Source organism: Motacilla alba, chromosome 3 (genome assembly GCF_015832195.1).
Source record: "Motacilla alba alba isolate MOTALB_02 chromosome 3, Motacilla_alba_V1.0_pri, whole genome shotgun sequence".
In the NCBI taxonomy this organism is placed as follows: domain Eukaryota; kingdom Metazoa; phylum Chordata; class Aves; order Passeriformes; family Motacillidae; genus Motacilla; species Motacilla alba.
In genome coordinates this window covers 82,932,848-82,956,512 of record NC_052018.1, presented here as the reverse complement: position 1 = coordinate 82,956,512, position 23,665 = coordinate 82,932,848, and the positions used below count along the sequence as shown (strand labels likewise).

At 53.2% G+C, this 23,665-nt stretch overlaps 1 protein-coding gene across 3 annotated transcripts; it reads right to left on the bottom strand.

Moving 5' to 3' along the window:
• Positions 1–34: 34 nt before the first annotated feature.
• Positions 35–19,842, bottom strand: TMEM151B (transmembrane protein 151B). Of its 3 annotated transcripts, none has more exons than XR_005256313.1 (3): positions 19,538–19,842; positions 10,054–12,518; positions 35–5,195 (listed from the first exon to the last, which is right to left on the bottom strand). XR_005256313.1 is itself a non-coding variant. In XM_038131800.1 (2 exons), exons 1-2 carry the CDS (start codon positions 19,628–19,630, stop codon positions 11,082–11,084), a joined length of 1,530 nt encoding a protein of 509 aa, XP_037987728.1. In that variant the 5' UTR covers positions 19,631–19,842; the 3' UTR covers positions 35–11,081. The 3 variants fall into 3 exon arrangements, 1 of the variants encoding a protein (XP_037987728.1); XR_005256314.1 differs by having other exon boundaries at positions 10,096–12,518; XM_038131800.1 differs by having other exon boundaries at positions 35–12,518.
• Positions 19,843–23,665: the final 3,823 nt, after the last annotated feature.

The window sequence follows — 23,665 nt, the reverse complement described above, 5'->3', positions numbered from 1 at the left end:
ACCAGTGCTCACAGACCCACTGCTGGCAACCACCTCAGTGAATCATCTGAAACTTTTATTACACCGATTTGGTTTACAATCTTTGTACTTTGATATTTCCAACAAAAAAGGCAACATTGTGATATACTGTTTGTACATATATAGAGAGACAGACAGAGCTAGATCATATTGACAGAGTTGAAAAGTAAAAACCGTTTCCCAGTGTTCACAAAAGAATTTATTCACCACGTACCCGCTTCTGCCTTGCCCTGCCTGATGGATACAGACACCGAGGTGCCGCTGGCCCCTGGCTGACAGGACCTTTACCTGCACCGTGTCACGCCCATATAGATCAGAAAGGATGGAGTGCGAGGCTGCCCTGGCAGCAGGGGTGCTGACAGGGCTCTGCCCCAAGCCCTCACAGGTTTGTGTAGCTCCCTTCCCAACTATTGATGGATGCTCCAGGGGCTACATCCAGAAGAATTCCTAACCAGCAGTAGCAGCTGTGAAACCTCCCTACCTGGGCAACTCCCACTACTTGTTTCCCATCCTCGAGACCGAGGTATTGAATATACTTATTTATTTTTATTTGCATTTACAAAATATTTTCACTGGATGACACACCTCAATGAGATGAGAACTCATGTTCAGAAACAGCAGAAAAGACCCAGATCAGCATCAGGCTGATGAAGCAGCAGCTCCAGCAGCGAGGGTGGGGGTTTAATGGGGGTGGCCTGGTCCTAGGCAAGCCTGCCTGTAGCTCCAAGGACAGGGCTGCAGCTGGTCAGCCAGTTGTGCAATGAAAGCTCATGCTTGGAGGGCAGCAATGAGATCCTGCAGACATGCTAGCAGACACATGAGGAGGAATTGGCCACCAGAGCCAGTGAGGACAAGGGATGGAAAGAAAAGGGCTTGGGAAAACATATCACCAGAACAACTACTGACTTGCTTTCCAGGATATTCACTGCTCATTTTCCTGCTAACAGCTTGAGACTGTTAACATCACTTAAACACCCAAACCCGCTCCTGGGCTGCCACGTGCAGGAATGCCCGGACAGGTAGCTGTTGCCTGGAGAACTCTTTGCCCTCTCTCCCATCCATCTCTTGGCCAGAAAGCAAAGTCCAAACCAAGCAGCCTGCAGCACTTGCCCACACCCAAGACCAAGAGTCAACTATCTGCCAGTCTGCAAGGGTTGAAACCATTTCAAATGCCACACACTCTGGCCAGACAGCAACAGCAGATTGTTGGAGTGTGAACATCCCTGCTGTTGGTGGGTCACTTGTCAGCTCCAGGTCCAGCCACCACAGGGTGGGTAACTAGCTGGTCACTGTGCTGAGTGCAGGGCCCTAACAAATACCTTAGCTCTCCCATGAGATCTATCTCCAGGGAGTACTGGCAGGCTCTGAGGAGGGGGTGTCATTTGTGGGCCTCTGTCTGGAGGAGGGAACGAGCTTGGGCACTGCCACCACCCACCAACACAGCATCAGCAGCCCTCAGCAGAGTCAAGCTGGGAGCACCCCCTCACCCATGGGTCTGTGCCAGAAAGATGGTGAGAGACAGGGGTGGTCAGAAGGTAAAGAAGGGGGAATGACCCTTGGGCTCTCCCTCGGGCTGTGCGGGGGGTGTCCCATCAGGCTGGAGCAGGGGCACCCGGCTGCCTCCCTTCCCACAGCAGATGGCGAGCCTGGCTCCCACTGCTCTGAGCAGAGCACACACGGCAGCAGGAGACAGTGGCCAGCTTCCCAAGCCTGGCGGTTTCTGCTCACAGAGACCCAGGCATCGATTTGCAAGGTGTCACACTGGCATATGTCACAAACAAGATGGCAGGTTGGTTTTGAGCACCGACTTGGGGAGGAGGAGCAGGCTGCCACAAGGATGAGCAGAGGCTGTGCACAGAAATGGCTGCTGTGTTCAGCCTCCCTTTGCTCCCATGGAGCTGGATTTGTCTAGGCTGAGTTGTCCCTGCCCGTTTGGTACCTGCTGGCCCTCTGCACAGTCAGCCAGGGTGCTGGTGGCTGGGGTTCACACACAGGGGATCCTGAAAATGGGGGTCCTATCCACTGCCTGTGGGACAGCACAGCGGGGTGAGGAGGAAACAGCATGCTTCTAAAATGTAGTGCCAAGCACTCCTGCCCCGAAACACACCCAGACAACTAACACAAGCTCTCCCAATCACTGGGGACCCATCACTGTATTCCATCACCCCTACAGCACGTGTGCCCTGTGTGCATCAGCTTCCCTCCAACCTCAATCACCTGCTAGCCCCGTGTACCACCCTGGCGACAGGGCACTTTTGGCTAATCTAGATCCTTTCATGCTTCTTCAGTTGCAGTGAAGAGGGATGAAGCCTGAGCTCGTGTGGCTGGGAAGATGGGAAGTGGCACAGAGCCAAGCCCTGCATCAGCTTCCCTAGGTGGGGGGGACGGCTCAGAAACGAAGCGTCCCTCCTCCCTACAGGGTATGCCTGAAATAGCCAGGCTTGTCAGATCCCTGTCTCTGGCCGTGATGGATTAGCCTCTCCAAGGCACAAGGCAATTTATTCATTAGTGACATTTACACCTTGTGGCCATCGTGGTTGATGACACGTGCACAAGCTGTCACTGCTGGGCTTGGAGGTGGCATTGCTGCTCCAACAACGCAGCGAGACATGACCTGGGCACCTCAGCTTAGGAATATCTCCTGCCTTTTTCCTCAGCCAGAGCATGCACAGATTGCTTTGAAAGCCCACTCTGTTCCTGAGCTTCTCTATCAAATGCCCTGCTCCATCTCCGCCCCATCCTCCCTGCCTTGCAGCACCGCATCCTCTTGCCCCATTTTGCCTTTTGTCTCCTGTAAAAACCACCACCTTTGCAAAGCCTTTTACAGATGTTCTCAACCATCTCTCTTCCTCCCATGTGTTGCTGAGCATTCACATCCTATTCTGCCCTTCGTCAGCTGCCCTCAGCCCCAGCGGAGAAGCACAGAGCCCACGTTTGGAGATTTCTCCAGCAGACATGCTGCTTCCACCATGATGGTGTTCCCTGCTCCCTCACTGCCACAACAGCTGACCTGCCTCTCCTCTCCTCCTTGGTCTGGAGACCAGGACCACCAAAACATCAAGGCCTTCCATTTTCTAACTTAGGACAAGTGCTGTGAAATTCTCTGGGAAAGCACTGAGTGCTGCCAAAGTGATGGCAGGATGTGCTGTGGTTGCTCTGCAACAAGCAAGCATTTGGGCACACCAGGGCAGGGAGTGCTGCTGGAAGGCAGTGCACAGGCAGGGTATGGTGAGGTCTGGCCACCAGCATGCCTGTGGTCATCATGCATCTGCTGGCATTTCATGGCGCCCAGCAGGGAGGGACCAAAATGATGGGAATGCAGGAGTTCAGGGGAGGGGAGTGCTTTGGCTAGCTCACAGGAATGACAGTTTGCACATCAGGTTTGGGGAGAGTGAGAAGAGCTGGAAAGCGTTGTCCAGGGAGCAGATCCAGCAGCTCTTCGGTTTCAGATGGCCAGCAATGGATTAGCTTGTTCTCAAACACAGCTCGCTCCATGCTTTTATCCCTGCTCCCTGCCACTCTCTGCAGCAAATGTGACACTTCACAAATGTGACCATCTCCTCACAGAAATCAGGTCAGGAGTTTCCTCTCACGAAGAACAAGCAATGCTCTGTCACCCTGAAAAGCCCTTGCTGAAAGGGTGGATAGGTGTCACCACACCAAAGCCACAAACATATCAAGCCTCCACAGGGCCACAGATCCCAGCTGTGCACAAGCACGCAGAACCCCACCCTGCCACGCCTGGGTGGATAGCCATGCCACACCTCCGGGGGCAGAGAAAGATTTTAAACTCTGGCCTCCGTTCCTGATCAACCTACCCCACTGCAAAGCCACAGGGCCACCATCCTGATCTGCCGTGGGCATTCCTTCTCCACCAGCATAGCACATTACTAACAGAGATGGAAGGAGTGGAGAGTGTAAACCCACATCATCACCAATTTTTTTTTTTTTTTTTAAGCAAGGAACAGCAATGCGAAACACTTCTAACAGCTGTTAAGGCCTTCTTGTGGCATTTCAGTTTGAAAAAGCTCCTGGCATTTCCAAAGCGAAATCCTGTTATTTTGGGGTCTGGTTGTCACTGCTATTTCCCCAGTCAGCTGAGCAGTGCTGCTCCATCAGACACACTGCTGCTCTCAGGCCCCTCTGCTGGGTCCCTGGGGACAGGCTCTTCCCGGGGGGCAGGTGCAGCACTAACAGAGCCCACCAGCTTCTGCCAGGGCTGAGCAGGAGGTGATGCCTGCTTTCAGCTGATCCTCCCTCTGCATCTGTTTCTGGAAATGTGCATAGACTCAGGCTTGGGATTTTCCAAATTTTCACCCTGACTGGTTCATGGGCTGCCATCCAAAGTCTGAATTCATGTCACGGCAGCTGACGGCGCTGCTAATGGACGCTGGGACCATGGGACTGATACAAAGTACTACGTCATCTCACCACATTCTAGCTAGGCTTTTTCTTTCACTAATGTGAGTAGCTAAGATTGCAGAAGCAGCTTGTGCTGATGGAGACTGAAAGAACCTCATGTGTCTGTGTGTGAAGTTATTTTGTTCTACAAAATCCACTAAATTATAATCACAGTAGGTGATCCATCCATTCACAGAGTTCAAAGGACTGGGGAGGGTTCAGGATGGGCACCAATTTCTCACAAGCTTCATTTCCCTCAGATGAAGTTTACAAAAACCAAACAAACGAACGAACAAACAAAATGGCCCAACAAAAAGAGTCTTCCTGGGGAATGGGGGAGGAATAAAACCCACTTAGCTTTCCAGCAGCCGCTGTGCTTATTCTCAGTGCTGGACGGCCATGCTGCACATTGTAATGGGCTCCTGAAAATCTGGCAGCTTCTGGAAGAGTTGCATAGGTGGATGATATACCTGTTTGTAGAGCCTGTTCACAAGCCGCAGGAAGAGGAGCTTGTTGAACTCCAGAGGGAAACTGTCCCTCCCCCAAGACAGACATGAGGTAAGGAGGGAAGGAGGAAGGGCAGGCCACGAGGCCATGGATCTTGCAGGTTCAGTTCTGTCCTTGGGACCTCTTTTAGCTCAGAGGCAAAAAGGCTATGGTCCCATGGGAGAAAGCTCCTCTCCCGGTGCTGTGGAGGTCATTTTGCTTGTTAGCTTGCTTTTGAATGGGTTGACGAGATCACATCCATGGGCATAATGTTCCCCTTGGCAGAGCAGCTGTGAGGCAGTAGAGCAGAACAATTCAACCCACTGCTTGTAGAAACTACAGATATTCAACATTCATTCATGTTGGCCAAGTTCCAACACAAAATCTATGCATCAAAGCAACACTGTGACAGATCAATTTTTCTGGACTCAGGGACAGACCCCTCTGAGGAGCTGCTAAGCCAACCTCACATTAGTATAGTACCACTGGCTTCAGTAAAATTACCCTAGGAATGAACATAGCCCATTAATTTCTACCTGAAGTGTGGCTATCATCCCTTTCAACTTTTTCCAGAATGCCCACGGGGAAAACAGCCCTAGGCAGGCTCAGACCCAAGTCCCCACTGGGGTCCCAGGTCCTTTGAACCAGCCTTTGGTACCCATGCACACCTGGCTCAGTGGAGAGTGTAGGCCCAAGTGCATCACAGGAAGCAGCAGCACCAGACAGAGCTATCACTTAAACTATGTTTAATTTCTGACATTACCTGGATCCAGATCATATTCCTACAGACTTTATTCTAACCACTGAATATGAATGAAACACGATCAGAAGGACACATCCCAACTTGAGACTTAGAGCTCTTTGGTAACACAACATCTTGGTGGTGGTGTGGCACTTCAGACCCAGCCCCTACAGTGACTGCAGCAGAGTAGGAACACACTGCAGCAAAGTCTGTCCCCTCCTAAGGCAGCACCCTGGTGACATTAGACAGCAGTACTGAAGCCGTGGTTGGAAAGGCTGGAAGGAGAGCTTAAAAGGCATTATTTGTCCCACCTGCTAGTCAGCAGGTGCTCTTTTACTGGCATTGATGCTACCTATCTTTCTTAAACTTCCACTTCATAAATATTTTCCTGCAGTTCTCACCCCACAGGCATCCATCAGTTATTAAACAACTCTGCAGCCTCTTGAGTGAAGAGACAGCAAAGAGGGCAGGGACCAGATGGATTTCTAATGTGCATTTTAGGGGGAGCAGAAAGGAAGGAGGTTGCATTTGTCTGACAATAGAACAGCAGCTTCCCCAGCCTTAAAACTGTGTATTTGCCTGGAAGGTTTGGCCTTGGTAATAGGCTCAGATTCCCTCTCCCCATCCTAATGAATGCCCCTACAGTTGCTCTCCCCAACAGGCCTCTCTGAAACCTCCCTCCTTGGTGTGGAGTGAGACATGACACACAGAGGATCAAAGAAGTACCACTTGGCTGGCTGGTGTCATAAACTTGTTCTGCACAAGCAAGGTGCTAGGCACTATGTGGGAAGCTTCCACCGTGTTGAAAGAGAGATAAATAGGTGGTGATGTGTCTTGATGATCAGGTAATCCAGAGCTTCTCACACACTTCTTCTCTCTCTCTCTCTCTCTCTCTCTCTCTTTTCTCTAGTTCAGAAAAGCCGGAGAGCTTTTAAGTACCTGACAAATATATTGAAGAGCGGGAAACACCAAATAGCCCAAACCAATTCTCCAGTCTTGCAGCAGTAAGGACTAGCCCTCTTCTGGGTTGCATTAGCACCATGAAGGGCCACAAAGAGGAGCTGGTAGCATTCCTGTCTCCCTCCTTCTTACATAAGAGGAAGGTCTGCTGCTAAGTGCAATGCTGAGCCTGACTTTCAGCCCATGGGAAATTGCAATGTTCGAATGATGTATGGAAAAAAAACAAAGCCATCTGACTGCAGAGATCCTCCTAATTATTGCCCCCATCATACTGACAAGAACCCAGCTCTGACCTTCCCAGAGGGTGATGCGTGCTGTCCCGCTTTCCTTGTGTAAGCAGCCAGCAGCTCTGTGAGCTCTGCTCACTTCGAAGAGATGTTCTGCACCAGGAATGAGGACACAGCCACCCTGACAGAACAAGGCATTGCTGGCACCTTTGGCCCTCTTGCCCAGGCCAGGATCAGAGCAGGAGTGACATATTCACTCCACAGTGAAAACTTCTGCACCAACACTGAAGCCAGGGTCTGGCAAGTGAGATCAAGACTCTGGGCTTGCTGAAAAGATGGCTACAGATAACAGGCCTGCTTGTGTCAGGAAGGCCCTAAGAAAAAGGAAAAGAGCCAATTAGACTCACTGGTCAACGGAGGAGAAGTAATGGGATTAAGATACAGCAGGGAGAACTCAGGTTAGATATAAGGGAGAAGGCTATCCTGAGAGAGATATCGAATGGCCTGCCAAAGGAACCCTCATCACCAATGTGGATACAGAGAGCAGGCACAAGTCTCAAGAAGAGCAGGCACCTGACTGCTGCACGGCCCAGAGTGGTAAGTGGTGTGTATGTGCCAGGAGATGGGACCACTCCACCACGGAGAGGCCGTGTGCCCGAAGAGGGACAGGCCATCTCTGGGTATCTGTGCTCGTAACCTGAGCCACAAGGAGAATTACAGCAGCTGCCCTTGGCCCAGGGCACTGCATTCCCTCACCAACACTTAGGAGAAAACCCTCTTTGCTGGTAGTGTCCCATGCCAGGAGTAGTGTCCCATGCCAGGAGACAGAAGGGAGAGCCCAGCTTTCTGCTCTGAACTTTCCTGCCTGACTAGACATGCCAGGATGAGCCCTAGTTTCAGTTTCTCCTCTTCAGCTCCACCACTTCTCTGTCAAGCCACCAGGCAGCTCCTGTCTCTGCTGCCCAGTCCTGCTCCCCTACCATGTCCAAGTGCACCATCTCCTTTTCCTGAGCCTGAGGCATGTCTCCACCACTGAGAAAATGGAATGGGATGGACCAGGGGGGCAGTTCTACCTGGTGCACTTGGGTAGCACCAAGAATATGAGGGATGGGATCTCTGAGAAATCCTGGCATGCAGTGGGGAACACTGACTAGAGAAGTCTCATTTCTCAGAGTACTGTGGGTCTGGACCAGCCACAGACAGTAGCACTGGGACTACAGCTGCCACCATGTACATGGGGAAGGTGTTCAGCAACAGGAAGACTGTATGGATCCTGTGGGTCAGAACAGCAGCCGTGCCTCGAAGTTCCACCTGGATAGACCACCTCCAGATAAGATTTCAGAGGTGAAAAAGGGGCCAGAGCAACAAGGCCAGGCATTCTTATAGAAAGCCCCAGAAAGAGCCAAGGACACGGTGCCTGAAACTCTGCTGCAGGTGCTAAAAGCTGGGGGCATAGAGACCCTGCTAATCTATCCCTGTTGTGAAGACTGTCTTTGCCACAGGGAGCTAAAAAGGCCTGCCAAAACTGAGATAAATCCATCTGTCCAAGGCACCTTGGAGGCTGGAGATAGAAAGATGAGCCATTACAGCCTAATTTAAGCAACAGCCGCAGATTTCAAAGAGAACATGTCAGGAAGGACAAGCGGGGACCTCATTCCTCACTAATGACCCATTGCAGCTCCACTGTCTCAATTCACTGGGACATACAAGCACACACCACCATCTCCCTGGAGTCACTAGAACACTCCACATTGGCCTTGGCTTACATTAGGCCCTTGGAGAGAGAAGCACGAGTGCACAGCAAGCCAAATGTCATTACTAAGCAAGGAAATCCCAGGGCTGCTTTCGCCCAGCTTGAATCTATGCCAAAAAAAAAAAAAAAAAAGAGAACAAAAATGCAGAGAGGGATGTGCCTACACCAGAGACCTTAGGCTTCTCTGTCTTCCAAGGGACCTTCTTCTTTAAGCTAACATCTAGTTCTGGTAGTGGAAGTAAGGGCAGAATCTAAGAATCATAAACAGAATGAGGTTTTAAGAGACTTCCTGTTCAAACCACTGTTGTTTGTAGTTTAGCACCTGAGATCCAGGAGGACAAGCTGACTTGAAGGGCAACAGACACTAACCAGGATATGCAGGGCATAAAAAGCACAACAGACTGCTCTGGGGTAAATGAAAAGTGGAGCCCTACAATGCCCACAGGTGCTGACCACTCCAGGCTTGCCAGCAGGAGATGACTTTCAAAATAGGACCGGTGTGGTACATGGGTGCATTTGCAGCCTCCTGGAGACCTGGGAGGCAAAGCAGTACAGCAGCACGATGAGAGAGCCAGACCCCTCACTAATAGCTGGCAGGAGGAAGATGGCTGGACCAAATACAGTGCCTCACTGTTTGCCCTTCTGTGACAGATGGGGAGGCAAACACCAAGCACAAATGCCCAGGTGCCAATGGACTTGCCCTTGTCACCCAAGATGTGCTGCTCTTAGCTTCTGTTTGCCACAGCTGATGAGAGAAGCGAGGTGAAGCTGAGGAGTAGTGCTGCCTGGAGAGACCGCTGGCTGATTTGGCATGCACTCTCCAAAGAGCTGACTGAAAAGGAGACAATTTTTCTGAGAACAAGGACACAAGAGATCTGGGGATGTGTTGCTGGAGGAAGAAAAGCTGGGTATGTGCATGCTGCAAACACTGTTGCAGCTTCAGTGACACAAAGGCTCTTTGCCCAATGTCACTGAGATCCTTTCCAGCAGGGTAGAAGGGGCAGCACAAAGCTCAGAGCAACCTGCCCTGACAAGAGCAAGGCAGAAGAACCCAGTAGCTAATGAGCTACACGGAAGTCACCTCACTTCTGACAGCCTGACGCCTCCCTGCAAAAATCTCTGTCGTGCAAAACGTTTGTTTTAATCAGGTTTTCCTCTAACGTTTCCCCGGCCTCTGTTCTGCAGAGCATCCCTCATGGCAGCGCCTCCTGCACCAACAGTGGGGTTCTACAGAAACAGAACCCTTCTGATCCTCCTTTCCCCAGCCAAAGTTCCCAATGTTCCAGCATGCTTTTGCATTTGTCCCTCCTATCCCCTCAGAGCTTTCTGCCAAAATGAGGCTTCCAGGAGCCTGCAGCTCAGAGTGCACAGCCAGAGCCCAGCTGGATCTCATGCAAAATTCACTTGTGCAGACTTGCACCAACCTGCTGCTCCATTATCAATAGGTGAACTGCAGGTGAACCTACCAGAGACTTCCTTGATGCTTGGCTGAACCAATTAGGACTTACTTCAAAGCCAGGAAGGGTCCCCAGCCACTCGATGTGCCACCTGATACAACGATGTCTGTTCCAGTGCCATCCTCTTCCCCTTCCCCAGCTCACCAGGGGCCTCCCGTTTTCTCTTTCCAGCTGAGCCCTCCTTCAGCAAACACATCAGTAGCGCTGCAGATCTCTGCTCCATCTGGATTTGCACATTCATCCCTCCCCGGTGCTGAATGCCCAAACAGAAAACCCTTTACCAAGGGGATGCTGACTCACGGCTGGCACACCGAAACTTCCTAAGAAGCTGGACATGGGATCCTCTGGAGGCAATGCCATTCCCAGCAGTGAGAAAAAAGTAACAGTCGGAGCATGGTCTAAAAAAAAGAGGGGAGGGTGGGGAATGGTCAGGGGGAAGGGGAACAGGTGGATTCGTGGCTTTCAGCCTTTGCTCTAACCTGCCATTCAGCTCCACGTGCCTGGGTACCCATGACCTTCTGTCACAGGCAGCGACACCCTGCTCCAAGGGGCCTGTTCTACTCCACCCTGTGAGGGGTCTCACTCCAGTGTGGGAAGCAGGGAGGGCAGAGGTGCAGCAAGGTGCTTTTTGGGTGGCTGCTGGTTCCTTGGAGCACAAGCCAGCCTGGAGCCAGGCCTGGGAGCCAAAGCCACCCCCTCCCTGCATCAGGCCTGTCGTTTTATTCCCCCCCTTTGGGTCTTGATACCATGAATTATGGTTTTGCTGTTGGTTTGGTTGGTTTTGTTTTGTTGGTTTTTTTTTTTTTGCATGTGGTGATCGGTCTAGAGTTCTGTGCCATGTCAGGGGGAGCATCAGCATCCACCCTCCTGGGAGGTCAGAGCCACAGCGGGGGAAGCTTTTGCTGGCTGCCGGAGCAGGATGCCATGTCCACTCCATCCTGATGTCCTCCTAGGCTATCCCCCTTGTGCTCCTCTCCCCAAATCCTGCACTGGCTTGGGCCAGGCAATGGACAATGAGATCTCACTGCCTTCTGCTTTCACAGTGAGGTCTCCACGCAGGACCCATTGCGATGGAGGTGACGGTGGTCGTGGTTCAGGCAGCCTTCGTTGCGGTGCACAATGAGGACGGGGAAGTAGAGGGCATCCTGATAAGGAGGGGGGTCTTCCTCCTCCACAGTCACCTGGCTGGAGAGGCGTGTCTGCTCAGTGGGGCAGCTCTGCTCGTTCAGGCTGCCACTCCGGCTCTGCCAGAGGCAGCTGCGGCGCGAGCCGTACAAGCGGCCCAGGGAGAAGCGGCTGCTGCTGAAGGGAATCCTGGGACTGCCATTGCAGATGCTCAGAGCACTGCGGGAGAAGATGGAGGAGCTGCTTATAGTCCTGTGGCACCGCTCGCAGTTCTGCCGGTAGCCCCCGTAGCGGCAAGCAGAGTAGCTGGTGCAGCCGGAGAGCCCCACCAAGTCCATCAGGACCGCTTCCGAGTAGCTGGGCACCAGCTGCTGGTTGGATCGTATGTGCCACTCCAGCTCGGTGCTGTCCACCGTGTTGACACGGGGCATCCTCCGGCAGAAGGAGCGCTCCTCGGCCGGCGTCACCGCCACGTAATCGAACCCAAAGAGTTTTTCCACGTGGTAATGGACATAGGAGGTGCGGTACTCATTTAGCACCCGCAGGGGCCAGGATAGGGTCAGCAGAGCTGCCACCCAGAAGACATAGTGAGATACATACCAAGGCAGGTTGTCTGGGTCAGAAAAGGCCACCATGTATTCCTTGAAGTCCACATTTTTGAGGTGCATCCCCTCCCTGGCCTCCATGTAATCGTCTAGGCCCTCGTTCTCCGTGAAGAAGCGGGCTCGCTGGGTCAGATAGGAGTTCTCGGACTCCACGTTGGCAAAGCTGAAACACTTGGTGAAGCGGAGCCGTGTGGCTGGGTAGCTCTCCAGGTCAATGAGGTCCTTGGAGATGTCCTTGACTCCACAGTTGGAATAATCAAACTCGGCCTCTGCCACGTGGGTGTTGACCCGCTCATGGTACACCTGGGTGGTGGTGTAGGCGTCCCCGTTGCGGTAGCGGGTGACCTGCCGGGTTCTGCGGACGTAGTGGTAGCTGATGGCCTTCCACCAGATGCAGGGGGTCGCCTGCTGCATCCGCTGCACGCGCTCGTGCACGCTCTCCACGTCCACTTTGTACTGCAGCTCGTTGCGCGTGTAGCAGTGCCAGCACTCCACCAGGTACACCACGTAGAGCATCACCAGGAAAGCCAAGGGGATGTAGACGTAGCCGTTGGAGCAGGGGCTGTCATGGTACATCATGGACTTGCCCTTGTAAGCGCTGTCAAAGGTCAGCCGGGTCACCTTGGTGACGTGGCACCAGGTCATGGCTCCCATGCAGCCATACATGAGGAGGGACAGCAGCAGGCATTTCCAGTGGGACTCTCGGCACAGGGACTTGCTGAGAGACTGCTTCACTGGCCGCTGCTGCTCCGGGGGACCGGGGAGAAGGAGAGAGAAAACAAAAGAGGAGTCAGTAGGCTGCAGCAGCAGGGGAAGGGGAGCAGGCAGCAGGGTGCTGTGGTAGCACCTATAGCTCCGTGAACAGAGACCAAACAGCAGATGCCACAGGGCTCCTGGCCTCAGCGGGCAGGGCAGAGGCTGGGACTTCTCACAGGATGACAGTCATGCAGTGCAGGCAACTGTCACCCCCACCTCCATTTCTGGTGCTCTGCCCCTCCCTGGGAGACAGACAGAGCCCAGCTGGACATGGGGGAGAGTCGCAAAGGACAACTCTGTCAGCTGCACACTGAGCATCTCCCTTCTCCAACACGGAGTAAACCTTACCATTGCCACTTCTCAGGGGGAGCTATTGGAGCGCAATATAAGAGTCTGGGTGATCTCTTCCACATTCCTCAGCTTTTGCACACACCCCACCAGCACAGGCAGCTGTAACTGATGTCACCCCACCTGAACCCCTCACCACAGCTCATCCCACTGCACACGAGTCTCTCCCCCACTTCCCAGTAACGACCAAGAGCAACATTCCAATTCCGCCACCAGGGCGGCACAAGCTGCCTGGTGCGCCTCTAAGATGGAGAAACAGACCTTCTGCAGCTGGGAAGGTCTGTGTTTGGTAATGACAATTCCCACTACAACACTCGGCAGCCTAAGGAGCTCTGAAGTGCTTCTCAAGTGCTTTATAAACCATACCAATGAGAAAGTACTTTTCCACTATTGAAACGGAGCCACCTCTGGTAGGAAAGAAAGCAAATATGGAGTAACATCCTAAAAAGTGTTCAGGCTGGAAGGGAGGAGCATCCTACCAATCTGCAGCAGCAAGGAGGGCAAGAGGCCACTCACAGCTGCTGGCAAATGTACCTGCTTGCACTGGGATTCAGATGTGGCAGTCCACACTTCAGAAAAAACTGCTCTTAGGTTTTCCATGGTGAGGAAAAGGCAGAACTTCAGCAACATGACTTTTTAAAGGGATTGCACTGGTGCCTTTACCACAGTACAGTGCAGGGTTTGACATAAACCCATGAAAAAAACTTGGTTAAGAAAACCTCTGTCACTCTGCAACACTCTGAAGTCTCAAGTATTGATCCATTGTCTGTGAGATCTGACATCATCCTACCCAAAGAAAGAACAGGCACAGTAACTATTTGCTTTCTTACACAGAAGATTTTATCCAGCAATCTCCAAAGGTGCAACCTGAGAGAGAGGGTCAAGAACCCCAGCCTTGTGCAGATGCCACCAAATTCCCTCAGAGACTTCAAGCTTTGCTCTCCCTCTGCACCTGCGGGCAGCAGCAGCAGCTCCTGAGCTCACCTCTGCCGTGGTAGGGGCCAACACCAGCTGTAATGACACTGCTCACAGCACTGCAGGCCAAGCCTGGCTCCATTATTCTCCACTCCTGAGCATGCTGGGCTGGAGAGGTGTCTCATCCAGGAATCCCAAACAAGTGACTGGGCTCACACTGCTAGAAAGCAGGAGGGGCACTTTCAATCCAGTATGAAAATGAAAATTAAAGCAAGAACCAGAAACCACAAGGGCACTGGCAGGTCTAGGGACAGACCTGGGTCTCTTTTTTCCTCTAAGAAATGCATCTTGCTCTTCTGAAGAGCCCCTCATTCCTGGCTTGGTGCTCTAGAGTCCCACAGGCCAATCTTTCCTCCCCACCCTTGTCAAAGCATGCCAGTGGGACTTCTGTCACTGCACTCAGGGATCCTGCCCAAATCTCCAACAGAGGTTTCTCTCCCAGAGGCACAGAGCTCCCCTGCCTGCCCACCCCACCAGCCAGCCCGTGATGAGCAGACCAGGCAGCACGTCCAGAGAAACCACTGCTGCCAAGGGGAATGGTGGTACATTCCACTGGCACTCCCAGCTACCAGTAATGCTGAGCTCCTCTCTTTGAAGCCACTAGCTAAGAGCAGGACCTGGAGACAAACAGACAGAGCCCAGGGCTGGCAGGTGGGGTGGTGCTGGCCTGCAGGCAACTCAGAGAGGGGCAGGGTGGCACTGCTGGCACGTACACATGTGCAGCCCAGTCTTCCCAGTGCAACTGACCACTGCAGCAGCCTCACCGTCATGGGGCAAGAAGGCAACTCCAGGTAAGAGAAAAGGGAGTGAGGAGAAGAAATGGAGAGCATTTCAGGAGGCAGAGCCACCTCAGCTGTGCTCTCCCTCCTGAGGTCAATGCTGCAGTTACAAGAGCTTGCTCGGACCCCTGTCTTTGCCTGGTTGCAGCACGGCTCTCCCTTGCTGGAATACTGTACCACTGCCCAGGCAGCTGAAGGCTTCCTCTCTCACTGCTGCCTTCTGCGTTGCAGGCTTTCCCTGGCAGCAGCTACTCTGACTGTGAGGATCTAAAGGAGCAGCTCAGCCAAAGGAGGAGCATGGGGAGGGTCTGAACAGGGCCCTTGGAGTGGTACATGCCAAACTTGGGGTGCCGGTGGAGTGTGAATGCTGAGAAACAGCACCTTGTTTAGGAGGTAGATATGCAAACCGAGCACAAGGAATAAAGCAAAGCATCCAGCTCATTTGTTTGCCAGCTGGGGAAGGGGCACCAGAATGACAGGTCTTTGGACACGTCTGTCTCAAAAGCAAATTCCACCTCATAGTCAGTCCCCAGCCCCTCACATTCTGCACTGCCTGTGTTGCAGGAGAAGAGAGATGCTGGCTGCCACCCTGCAGAGATGTAGGCAAGCCCCACTGCGGTTACCCACCCAGGGCAGGGAGCACGATGCAGCCCAGGCTTGGTTCCAGGAACTGTGTTAGCAGGGCTCTAGTCCATGCATTAGTCTCCTCCTAGGACTACGCAGTATTTAGATACTGCGGCGCTTTTACGGGGTCACACTAACCCCTGCTGTAAACTGTTTACAACCCAGCTTTCTCCTAGGCTTCTGAGGCAAAACACATACACCTCGGCTGCACTGGTGGGGGCTCCGAAAGCTGATCAAGTGCCAGTGACAGGATACAACCACAGCAGAGACAGAGGAGGAGCCAGATGCAGAGTCTAATCCCAGTAGGAACTGCAGCATCCCTGCTCCTCTCCCAGGCTGCAAAGGGCTCACAGGAGAAAACAATCAGCTCCACAGATTCCTCCGCAGAAGCAGCTGAATAAGATTGTCTCCTTGAGCTCTTAACCAGCCTTGGATAAGTCCAGCATAGCAAACAAGCAGATGAAAAAGCTGGGGAAAGAGAAATCTGTCTCAGAACAGTGTCACTAGGAGGAGAGCAGGCACTGATATAAATGCCATCGTCATCTGCCCGCTGCAGTCTGATGGAATGAGGCAAAAGACTTGTCCTACTTCACTGCAAACAGGGTTTCCCTCCACCACCGGGAGCTTCCCTCACTGCTCAGGCTCCAGCACTGGAGAGTGGTAAGCAAATCTGCTATTGCAGGTGCACTGGAACATCTCTGCAGTGCCAGGGGCAAGGCTGGCCATAGCTTAGCCGAGCCTGCTGCGGGATCCCCACCAGCTCCCTTCCCTGTGCTTCAGTTCACCTCGTGGACCGCATGGGGCAACCCTTAGCAGGCACTAACTGAGACACACCTCGGGAAAAGCAAGGAGTAGGCTGCTGCTTGGGCCTCCCCTCCCTCCTGCGTGGCACTGGCCTCTGACACTGCCCCTGAAGTGGACAGAAATGGAGGCCCACACCTGCAGCTGCTGCTCGGGATGCGTGGGGAGGGATGGAGGGGATGACTCACAACCAGCCGTGAAGCAAAAGGAGACACCCACAATGCACAGGGCACAGGCAGTAGAAGAGGGGACCCCATCACTGCTTGCACTAAACTCCTTTGAGGCTTTTAAAAAAACAGCCTCAAGGGGACAAACCTGCCCAGCACCTCAGTGGCCAAGCGCATGGGTCAAAATCCCATAATCACCCCTGCAACCTTGACCCTGCAACTTTGAATACTAAAACCCTTCAAGTTCTCCCAGTAACAGCCTGGCCCTGGCCCCATCCACTGTCCCCTTTTTTAACAAGTGTTTCTATGCCATTACCTCCCATGCCTCTCACCTGCCTCTCCCTGCAGAGACCTCTGAAATCTCCGATTCACCTCCAGAATGCTAAACCTTCGTATTTCGAGACAGCCTGGGGTTCAGAGGGTTAGGTGTCCTAGAGACAGCCCTCTAGAGGGCTGAAAAAACAACCCAAAAAAAAGCCCCAGAGCAGCATCCTGAAGGCCCAGGTAGCTCCCGAGTGCCAGGTGGTGGCAGCAGCCTTCAGAGGACTCCAGAGGGACTCCTGAGCATCAGTTTCCATGGCTCTTCCTCAGGATTCACTTAAATCATGCAAGAAATGAATAAGCCCTGATTCCTTTGACCTCAAATCCCCAGAAAAAGGGAGGTAGGGAGGATCCAGTCATTTCTAGGAATTACCACTGTCTTCGAAGGCTCTGGACAAACATTGACAACTCCTGGCCAGGATGGTCCCAGCAAATATCCGCATCACACACGCCATGCCTACAGCCCAGGTTCAGGAACCACCTGCCTACAAGAAAGAGGTGGCTCAGTCCCAGGCTGGCAGGGTTGCCAACTGCAGAGGACAGAGGAAGGCTGAGCATCGACAAGCCAGGGAATCCTGCCAGCAGTCAGCTCCTGCAGCGGTACCAAGGTCTCCATTTTACACAGTAGCTTGGAGGAGGACTGGTTCCTTCCATCACATCCCACCTGAGCAGCAGGACAAGGACATGTTTTTGCTTGTTCCCAGGCTTAAAAGCTTGTCCCTTGGCATCTCCTACCCTACAAGTATGCATTGATGAGTGAAATTCAGTTCACCACCACTAAGTGTGGGTGTAGGCATGTGATGCCAAGATGGAAAAAGGGCTCAGTCAGCTCTGGTTAGTAGCTCTTGCTACTTGCCTTGCTGGGACAAGATGAGAAGCACCTGAAGCCCTGCCTGGCTCCTAGACAGAGCAACCTGAGATATCAAGATGAGACACCATCAAACAGAACAGGGCAAGTTTCCCATTTTCCAGACATCTCCTCTGGCTTCCCACTCACCCTGGCCAATGGACCCTGACGTGTGGGATTGAGCCACACTGCGGGGACACTCGGCAATGCTGGCACCAGCAGCTGGTTCCGATGGAAATTGGACATTGCACAGCCTGTATGGCGTTACATAGGCACTAGAGGGGAGGAGGAACATTCTCCCCTCCTGACAGTTCTGAAGACAAGAGGATTGCACTAGGTCAGTCCATGAATCCAAGCTCGCCACTGAAGTCTCTCCTCATTGCATCAGATGAGACACCAACAAACATGGCACCATCACGAGAGGCTGCAGCTTTCCTCTCCTCCAACAGCTGCTTCATGCAAGTCTGTGATAGCATCTGGCCACAAGAAGGATGCCCTTAGCCTAAACAGAGCAGGTCATGGACTACAGCCCTTCTGCCTGCTCCCATGGAGTATTATACTGACAGCCTCATTGGCAGACACCACAGAGTAACTGAAGCCCAGACAATCCTATAATCCCTGCGAGCCAGGGGGCACTGTAGGTGAGGGAAACTCGTCTGGGCACTGCCCCTGCTACACTTCTTTCACCCAAACTGGCTCTTGCTCTGGCACCTCTGGAAACTCTGTGCCATCTAGAAAGTAGACCCAGCACTGCCAGAGCACCGGCAGTAAGAGACCACATCACAGCAGGGCACAAGCACATCCTCATGCTAGAAAAGTGCCTCACACTTTGGCTACCCTCGTCAGGATCTGTTTGAAGAGCTGGGCTCAGATCATCAGGAGTTGTTGAATGCAGGCAGGAAGAGAGGAACAGACACAGAGTATACAGTATTTGTACAGCTTCCCAGTCCTTGAACTTCAGCATTCCTCTCCTGCACTTATTTATATCTAAATATAAGTCTGTATATATAGAATAACCGTGCATGGGCATGCATGCTCTGCCCAAGCCAAGGAGGCAGAGAATACCAGGATTATGCAGCACTCACAAACTGCAGCTCCTCATCAGCAGAAGTGGAAGTGATGCACCAGCTTCTGAGTATCCCCCCAGCTGCCCTTTGAGCTGTCGTCTCACCAGACAGGGCAGCCCACCACCTGCAGAACACTGCCCTTCCTGCACTGCCTAGTTGCCCTCCATGGGTCAGCACCCCCATGGCATGAAGTGAGTCTCACCAGTCAGTGCAGTTGCCTTCTCTCTTCTTGGGAAGCCCAAGCTGCAAGCCGGATCTGTAGACGCAGACAAAAGGGCTGGCATTCCTGCCTCCCGGTGGTGTTCCCAAGGCACAGGGCACCCTGCTCTTGACCCTTTCTGGCATCTGCTGCCTGGACTCCAGAAAAGTCATCTGCCGAGGGACACTGCAGCACACCTGGAGTCAAGGCTGTGCTGGTACCTGGCCTGCCCCAGTCTGCACCTTCCACTTCTCTAGTGGGGAGCGGCCACCAGCAACAGCCCCTGGCTTTGCCATGTCCCCAAGCCCTCTACCCTGCTGCCCACCGCGTCTTGCCTCGCAGCGACCCAGGCAACTGTGCCACATCCTGGATGCCGCCAGAAGCCAGCACGCAGCAAGGAGGGGGTCTCCACGTCCACTTCTCCCAGTCATAACAAGCTCTGTCCGCGGCTGTAAGCCCAAACGGTGCCCCGCGCTTCTCGTTTCTGATTTTTCCCTTCCTCCTCCATCCCGGCCACTCCAGCTCCGGCCCCCGCTCCGGACGGCGCTGGCTTGCTGCTTCCCTTCCAGCCCCGGAGGCGCCGCAGCGATCCCCAGGTGGCGGGCGAGCGATGAAGAGGCGCGCCGGGGCAGCCCATCGGCGGCGCGGACCGACGGCCGGGTATCCTCGCCCCCCAGACCCCCCCGTCCCCCCGGCCCGCATCGCATCCCCGGGGCCGGAGCGGGGCGAGAGGGGCTCCCAGCGAGCGGGTCCGTACCTGTGCGGGCAGAGCCCGGCCCGGCCCGCGGCGGGGCGGTCAATGAACGCGCCATGCAAAGCGTGCGGGGAAGAAGGGTGGTAGGGGGCAGCCCCGGGCCGGGGGGCGGCCGCTCTGCTCACCTCCTCTCGGGCCCCCTCCGCCTCCTCCTCCGGAGGCACCGGCGTGCTGCTGCCTCCCTCGCTGGCGGCGGCCGCCGAGGCCGGGGGGGACATGGCGGCGGGGGCGCCCCGCTGGCGGTGCCTGCGGGCTGGGCAGCTGCATTATCCCGCCCGCCGCCGGGCGCTGCCTCGCCGGTCGCCGGGCGGGCGGCGGGGCGGCGCGGCGGGCGGGCGGCGCGGCGGCATCGCCCCCAGCCGCGGCTCGGCGGCAGCGCTGGCCGCCCGCCGGCCCCGGCCCCGGCCCCGCCGCAGCGCAGCGCCGCTACACGCGGCGGAGGGCGGGCAGAGCCGCGGTGGGAGGGCCGCGGCGGAGGCGGGGGGAACGGCACGGGGATGGGATGGGATGGGATGGGATGGGATGGGATGGGATGGGATGGGATGGGATGGGATGGGATGGGATGGGGATGGGATGGGGATGGGGATGGGGATGGGGATGGGGGCACGGCGGGACCCGCGGCCGCCCGAGCGGAGCGGCGGGTGACCTTGAGGCGCCGGCCGGCAGCAGAGAGGGAGGGAGCCCGGTGCAGAAGCCCCTCCCGAGCCCTACCGGGAGCGGAGCTACCGCCCGGCGCTGTCGGGGAAAGCTCCTGCTCTCAGCCGCGCCGAGGGGTCGTCAGGCTGTCTTCGGTCCCTGCTGGCCAGCTGATGGAGAGGTGAGGGATCCCGTGGGTTTTCCTTCCCTCGGGATGAAGTGGGAGAAGCGGGAGCACTTTGCATGTGCCCCGTCTGCTTTTCTGATCTGTGGGCGCCCCAGCTGGTCGGGGGAAGTGGGGTAGTGCTGACCGTCAGTGCTGATGCTGGCAGTCACGGAAATCTTTAGGTTGGGCAGGATCTTCCCTGCTGTGATCTGCACCGGGCCCAAAGGTTCTCAGCTAGCTATTGCAGAGCCGACTGCAGCTTATTTCTCCAGAGAGCTAACATGCTTGGTTACAGGGATGGGTGGAAAAGTCTCTTCAGACCCTCAACCTAAACTCACAGGGGGACACACACAGAGCTTGGGAAGGGTTCATACTTGTCAAAATCTGGATATTGCAGGTACAGCCCAGCTTCCGTGACAGTCAGGAAATCAGGTGTCTCTGCAGGTGCTTCCCCAGATCCAAACTGGGGAGAAGCATAAACTGCAGAATTTGCTGGAAACTTCTCTTTTTCTGAGCTCTGAGGCTCAGCCTTGGCGATGGGATGATTGGCATGCCCTTGTCCACTGTTGCCTGGGATGAGGAAGGAACAGTGTGTAGGCCTGATGGTCTCACTTAAGGAGATGCATCCGAAGGGAACTGCCAACCCGTGCTTCTTATGGGAATAGATGTAATGGCCGGGGGTGCTGCTGAAGGAGCTCATCTTCAAAAGAGGCTGGGGATGTGTTTCCTCTCGCCTTTCCCCTGTTTCCATGGGAACAGCAGCAAGCAGGAGCAGCCTGCTTGGAATTTCACTGCCTACTGCTCAGACACCCCCTGCCCAATCATCCCAGCAGACTTTGGCTCTTGAGGGTTTCAGACCCACCCTCACGTGATGGATCCCATGCCTCCGAGCAGAGCTCACCCATGGATGTGTGGCATGGCAGAGCAAGGCAAAGAGGCACAAGCCCAGAGATGCCACAATCCCTGCAGCAGCGTGTTATTCCATGCAGACTAATAGACGGTTGAAAATAATTTGCATTCCTATATGCATTTCTGCTTTTTATAGTATGTGACCTCAGCTAGACCAAAAAGTGCCTGAGGGATGATCGCCCTCCAGGAACAGCACTGGTTTTATCTCAAATATGTTAATATCACACAAAAAGAGCAAAGCAGAAGGGTGAAGAGGGGGAAAAGGTGGTACAAGTTTATGTCTTTGCATTTAATAGTCCATGGTGTCTTTTCCTGCAAGGAATTTGTCCATTTACTTTTGAATTTGTTTTGATTTGGGACTTGTAGATGCTTCATGCATTCTGTGGCAAGGAGTTTCACAGCACACCCACAGACTCAAGGAGCTTCCTTTGATGTGCCCGTCCTGGGCTTTTTATCCACTAGGACTAACCCTTGGGAAGCAGGCTGCTGCCACCCTTATGGAGCTACCCACAGTGCAATTTATCCTCCACTGGTGGAGCCAGAGGTAGAGTTTTTTGTGTCAGGCATCTTTGATACTGGTCCTCCAAGCATATCTTGGAGACAACACTGTCAAACACATCACCAGCTGTGCTATTTTTGAGATGAGGTGGCACAAAAGAGGTTGTGTGCCCTGCTTTGTCTGAACTGGAGTTGTGTAAGTTCTCAGCCACTTTATGAGGAAAACAGGCATGTGGCAGATTTAGACCCTCGGGCAGGTACCCAAAGGCACGGCTGATAATGTGTAACGAAGGGCACAGGACTCCCAAGAATGAGAGAAATAAGACTATATATGCTGCTTAGGCCTTTCAGAAACTAAAACAGGATGGACAGCATCCAAGATTGTGTTCTGTGTCATGATCAGAGGGAGGACTCAGAAGCTGTCATTACAACACACTGCCCGATCCACTCAACCCTTCTTTTCTTGGGGGCAAGAGACAAAATTTTGTGACATTTCCCTCCCATTATTCCTGTAGGTTTCAGGATGCTCTAGTGGAAAATCATGTTGGAGAGCGGGATATTTCTGGGATGGAGGCCTTTCTGATATGACGAAATGGTTGAAAGAAGCAGGGAGGCTTTTAAGAAGACACAGCAACTGAAGTAGAGGTGGTGCCCTTACCAATAGGTTTGTTCTCCAGAAACCCTGTATCTGCCACCCTGCAGAGACATTCATATCTGTTCCAAGCAAGCATAAAGCATGACATCATATTAGCAGGATTCGTTCACTTTCCATAATGCATCAAACCGCAAAAGGTCTCACTCTTCTGTCTCTGGTAGTTGCAGAAAATAGCCTTTTAGCTCCTGCTTAAATATGTTATTAGTTCTTACCCATGCAGCACATTTGCGTTCAATTTCTAGAAAAAATTTTGATGGAGGCTGCATTTTAAACCAGATGGCCACAGATAACCTACCCTTGTGGTGGTATTTGTAGCCTAAATATAAAAATGGATTTTACACATCATATAGATATACATATCATTGTGTTTAGCCTTATTTTTTCCAATAGACCAAGTATGATCAAGACTCAGTCTTTTGTTCCAAAGCAATCAATGATTCCTAGCAGTGTGCTGCTTTTTGTCTCTTAAGAAGATGCGTGGCAGAGAATCCCCTCATGTCAGGATGCAGGATTTTCTGTGCTCAGAAATTAATGCCTATTCAATTTAGAAATTTCAAGGATACTTTGTGCTGGCTGCCTGAGCTTCCAGAATGTGTCACTCCAATTAAATTACTCCTTATTAATGCAACAAGGGGAGTGTGGGTGAAGGAATGTGCCTCTTGCTCCAGTTAAACAACATCCCTTTGCCACTGCTAGTCAGTGGCACTGACTGTCTGGGCACCATCTACCTCTGCAAGCTTTGTCCTCAAGGAAATATGTGCCATTAGTTGTGTTTTCATCTGCTGCACTCAGACTTCATGTCAGCTGGGAGGACATTCAGGTGTGCTTTTTTTTTTTTTGTTGTGGGAAGGAAACCCCCAGGGGTCATTAATTGGTGACTGGGGAGCTCATTTCTGTTTAGCATCACTAACAGGGGTACACATCACAACTGCAGTCCCCAAACACTCAAAATCTCAAACCTCACAAAGTAGGTGGGTTTGTAGCTGCTGCTCTGGGGCACATTTCACTGCATAGAATTGCTGTCATTGAAAAGTCTTTGATCGCCGCTCTGATCCTTTCTTTTCCAACAGGCTGCCTGTATACAGTTTGTTTGTTTTCCATCCAGCCTCATGAGAGTCTATTTTGTCATCATCACAGCTTTTGTGAGGCTCCACAGAGGTTTCTGGGTCAGGTTAAATCACTTTCCTCTCTGCAGTAGCCCAGCAGGATGCCCAGGGCCCTCCCTCACATCCCCCCTAGAAATGAAAAGCGGATTCAGCACTGCCCAGATGCTGTTTGACAGTCCTCAGGACATTTTGTCCGATATAACTCCAGAACAGCGGCAACCGCCCCAAGTGCCTGGAAACTGAGCCAAATCCTCCCTTGCCAAATGCTTTGTTCTCACTTAAA

Excerpts from the sequence above, each read along its gene's own strand:
- TMEM151B (XM_038131800.1), bottom strand. The coding sequence starts at position 19,630 with ATGTCCCCCCCGGCCTCGGCGGCCGCCGCCAGCGAGGGAGGCAGCAGC. Across the intron at positions 12,519-19,537 it reads CGGAGGGGGCCCGAGAGGAG|CAGCGGCCAGTGAAGCAGTC; the intron begins GTGAGCAGAGCG and ends CCCCCGGAGCAG.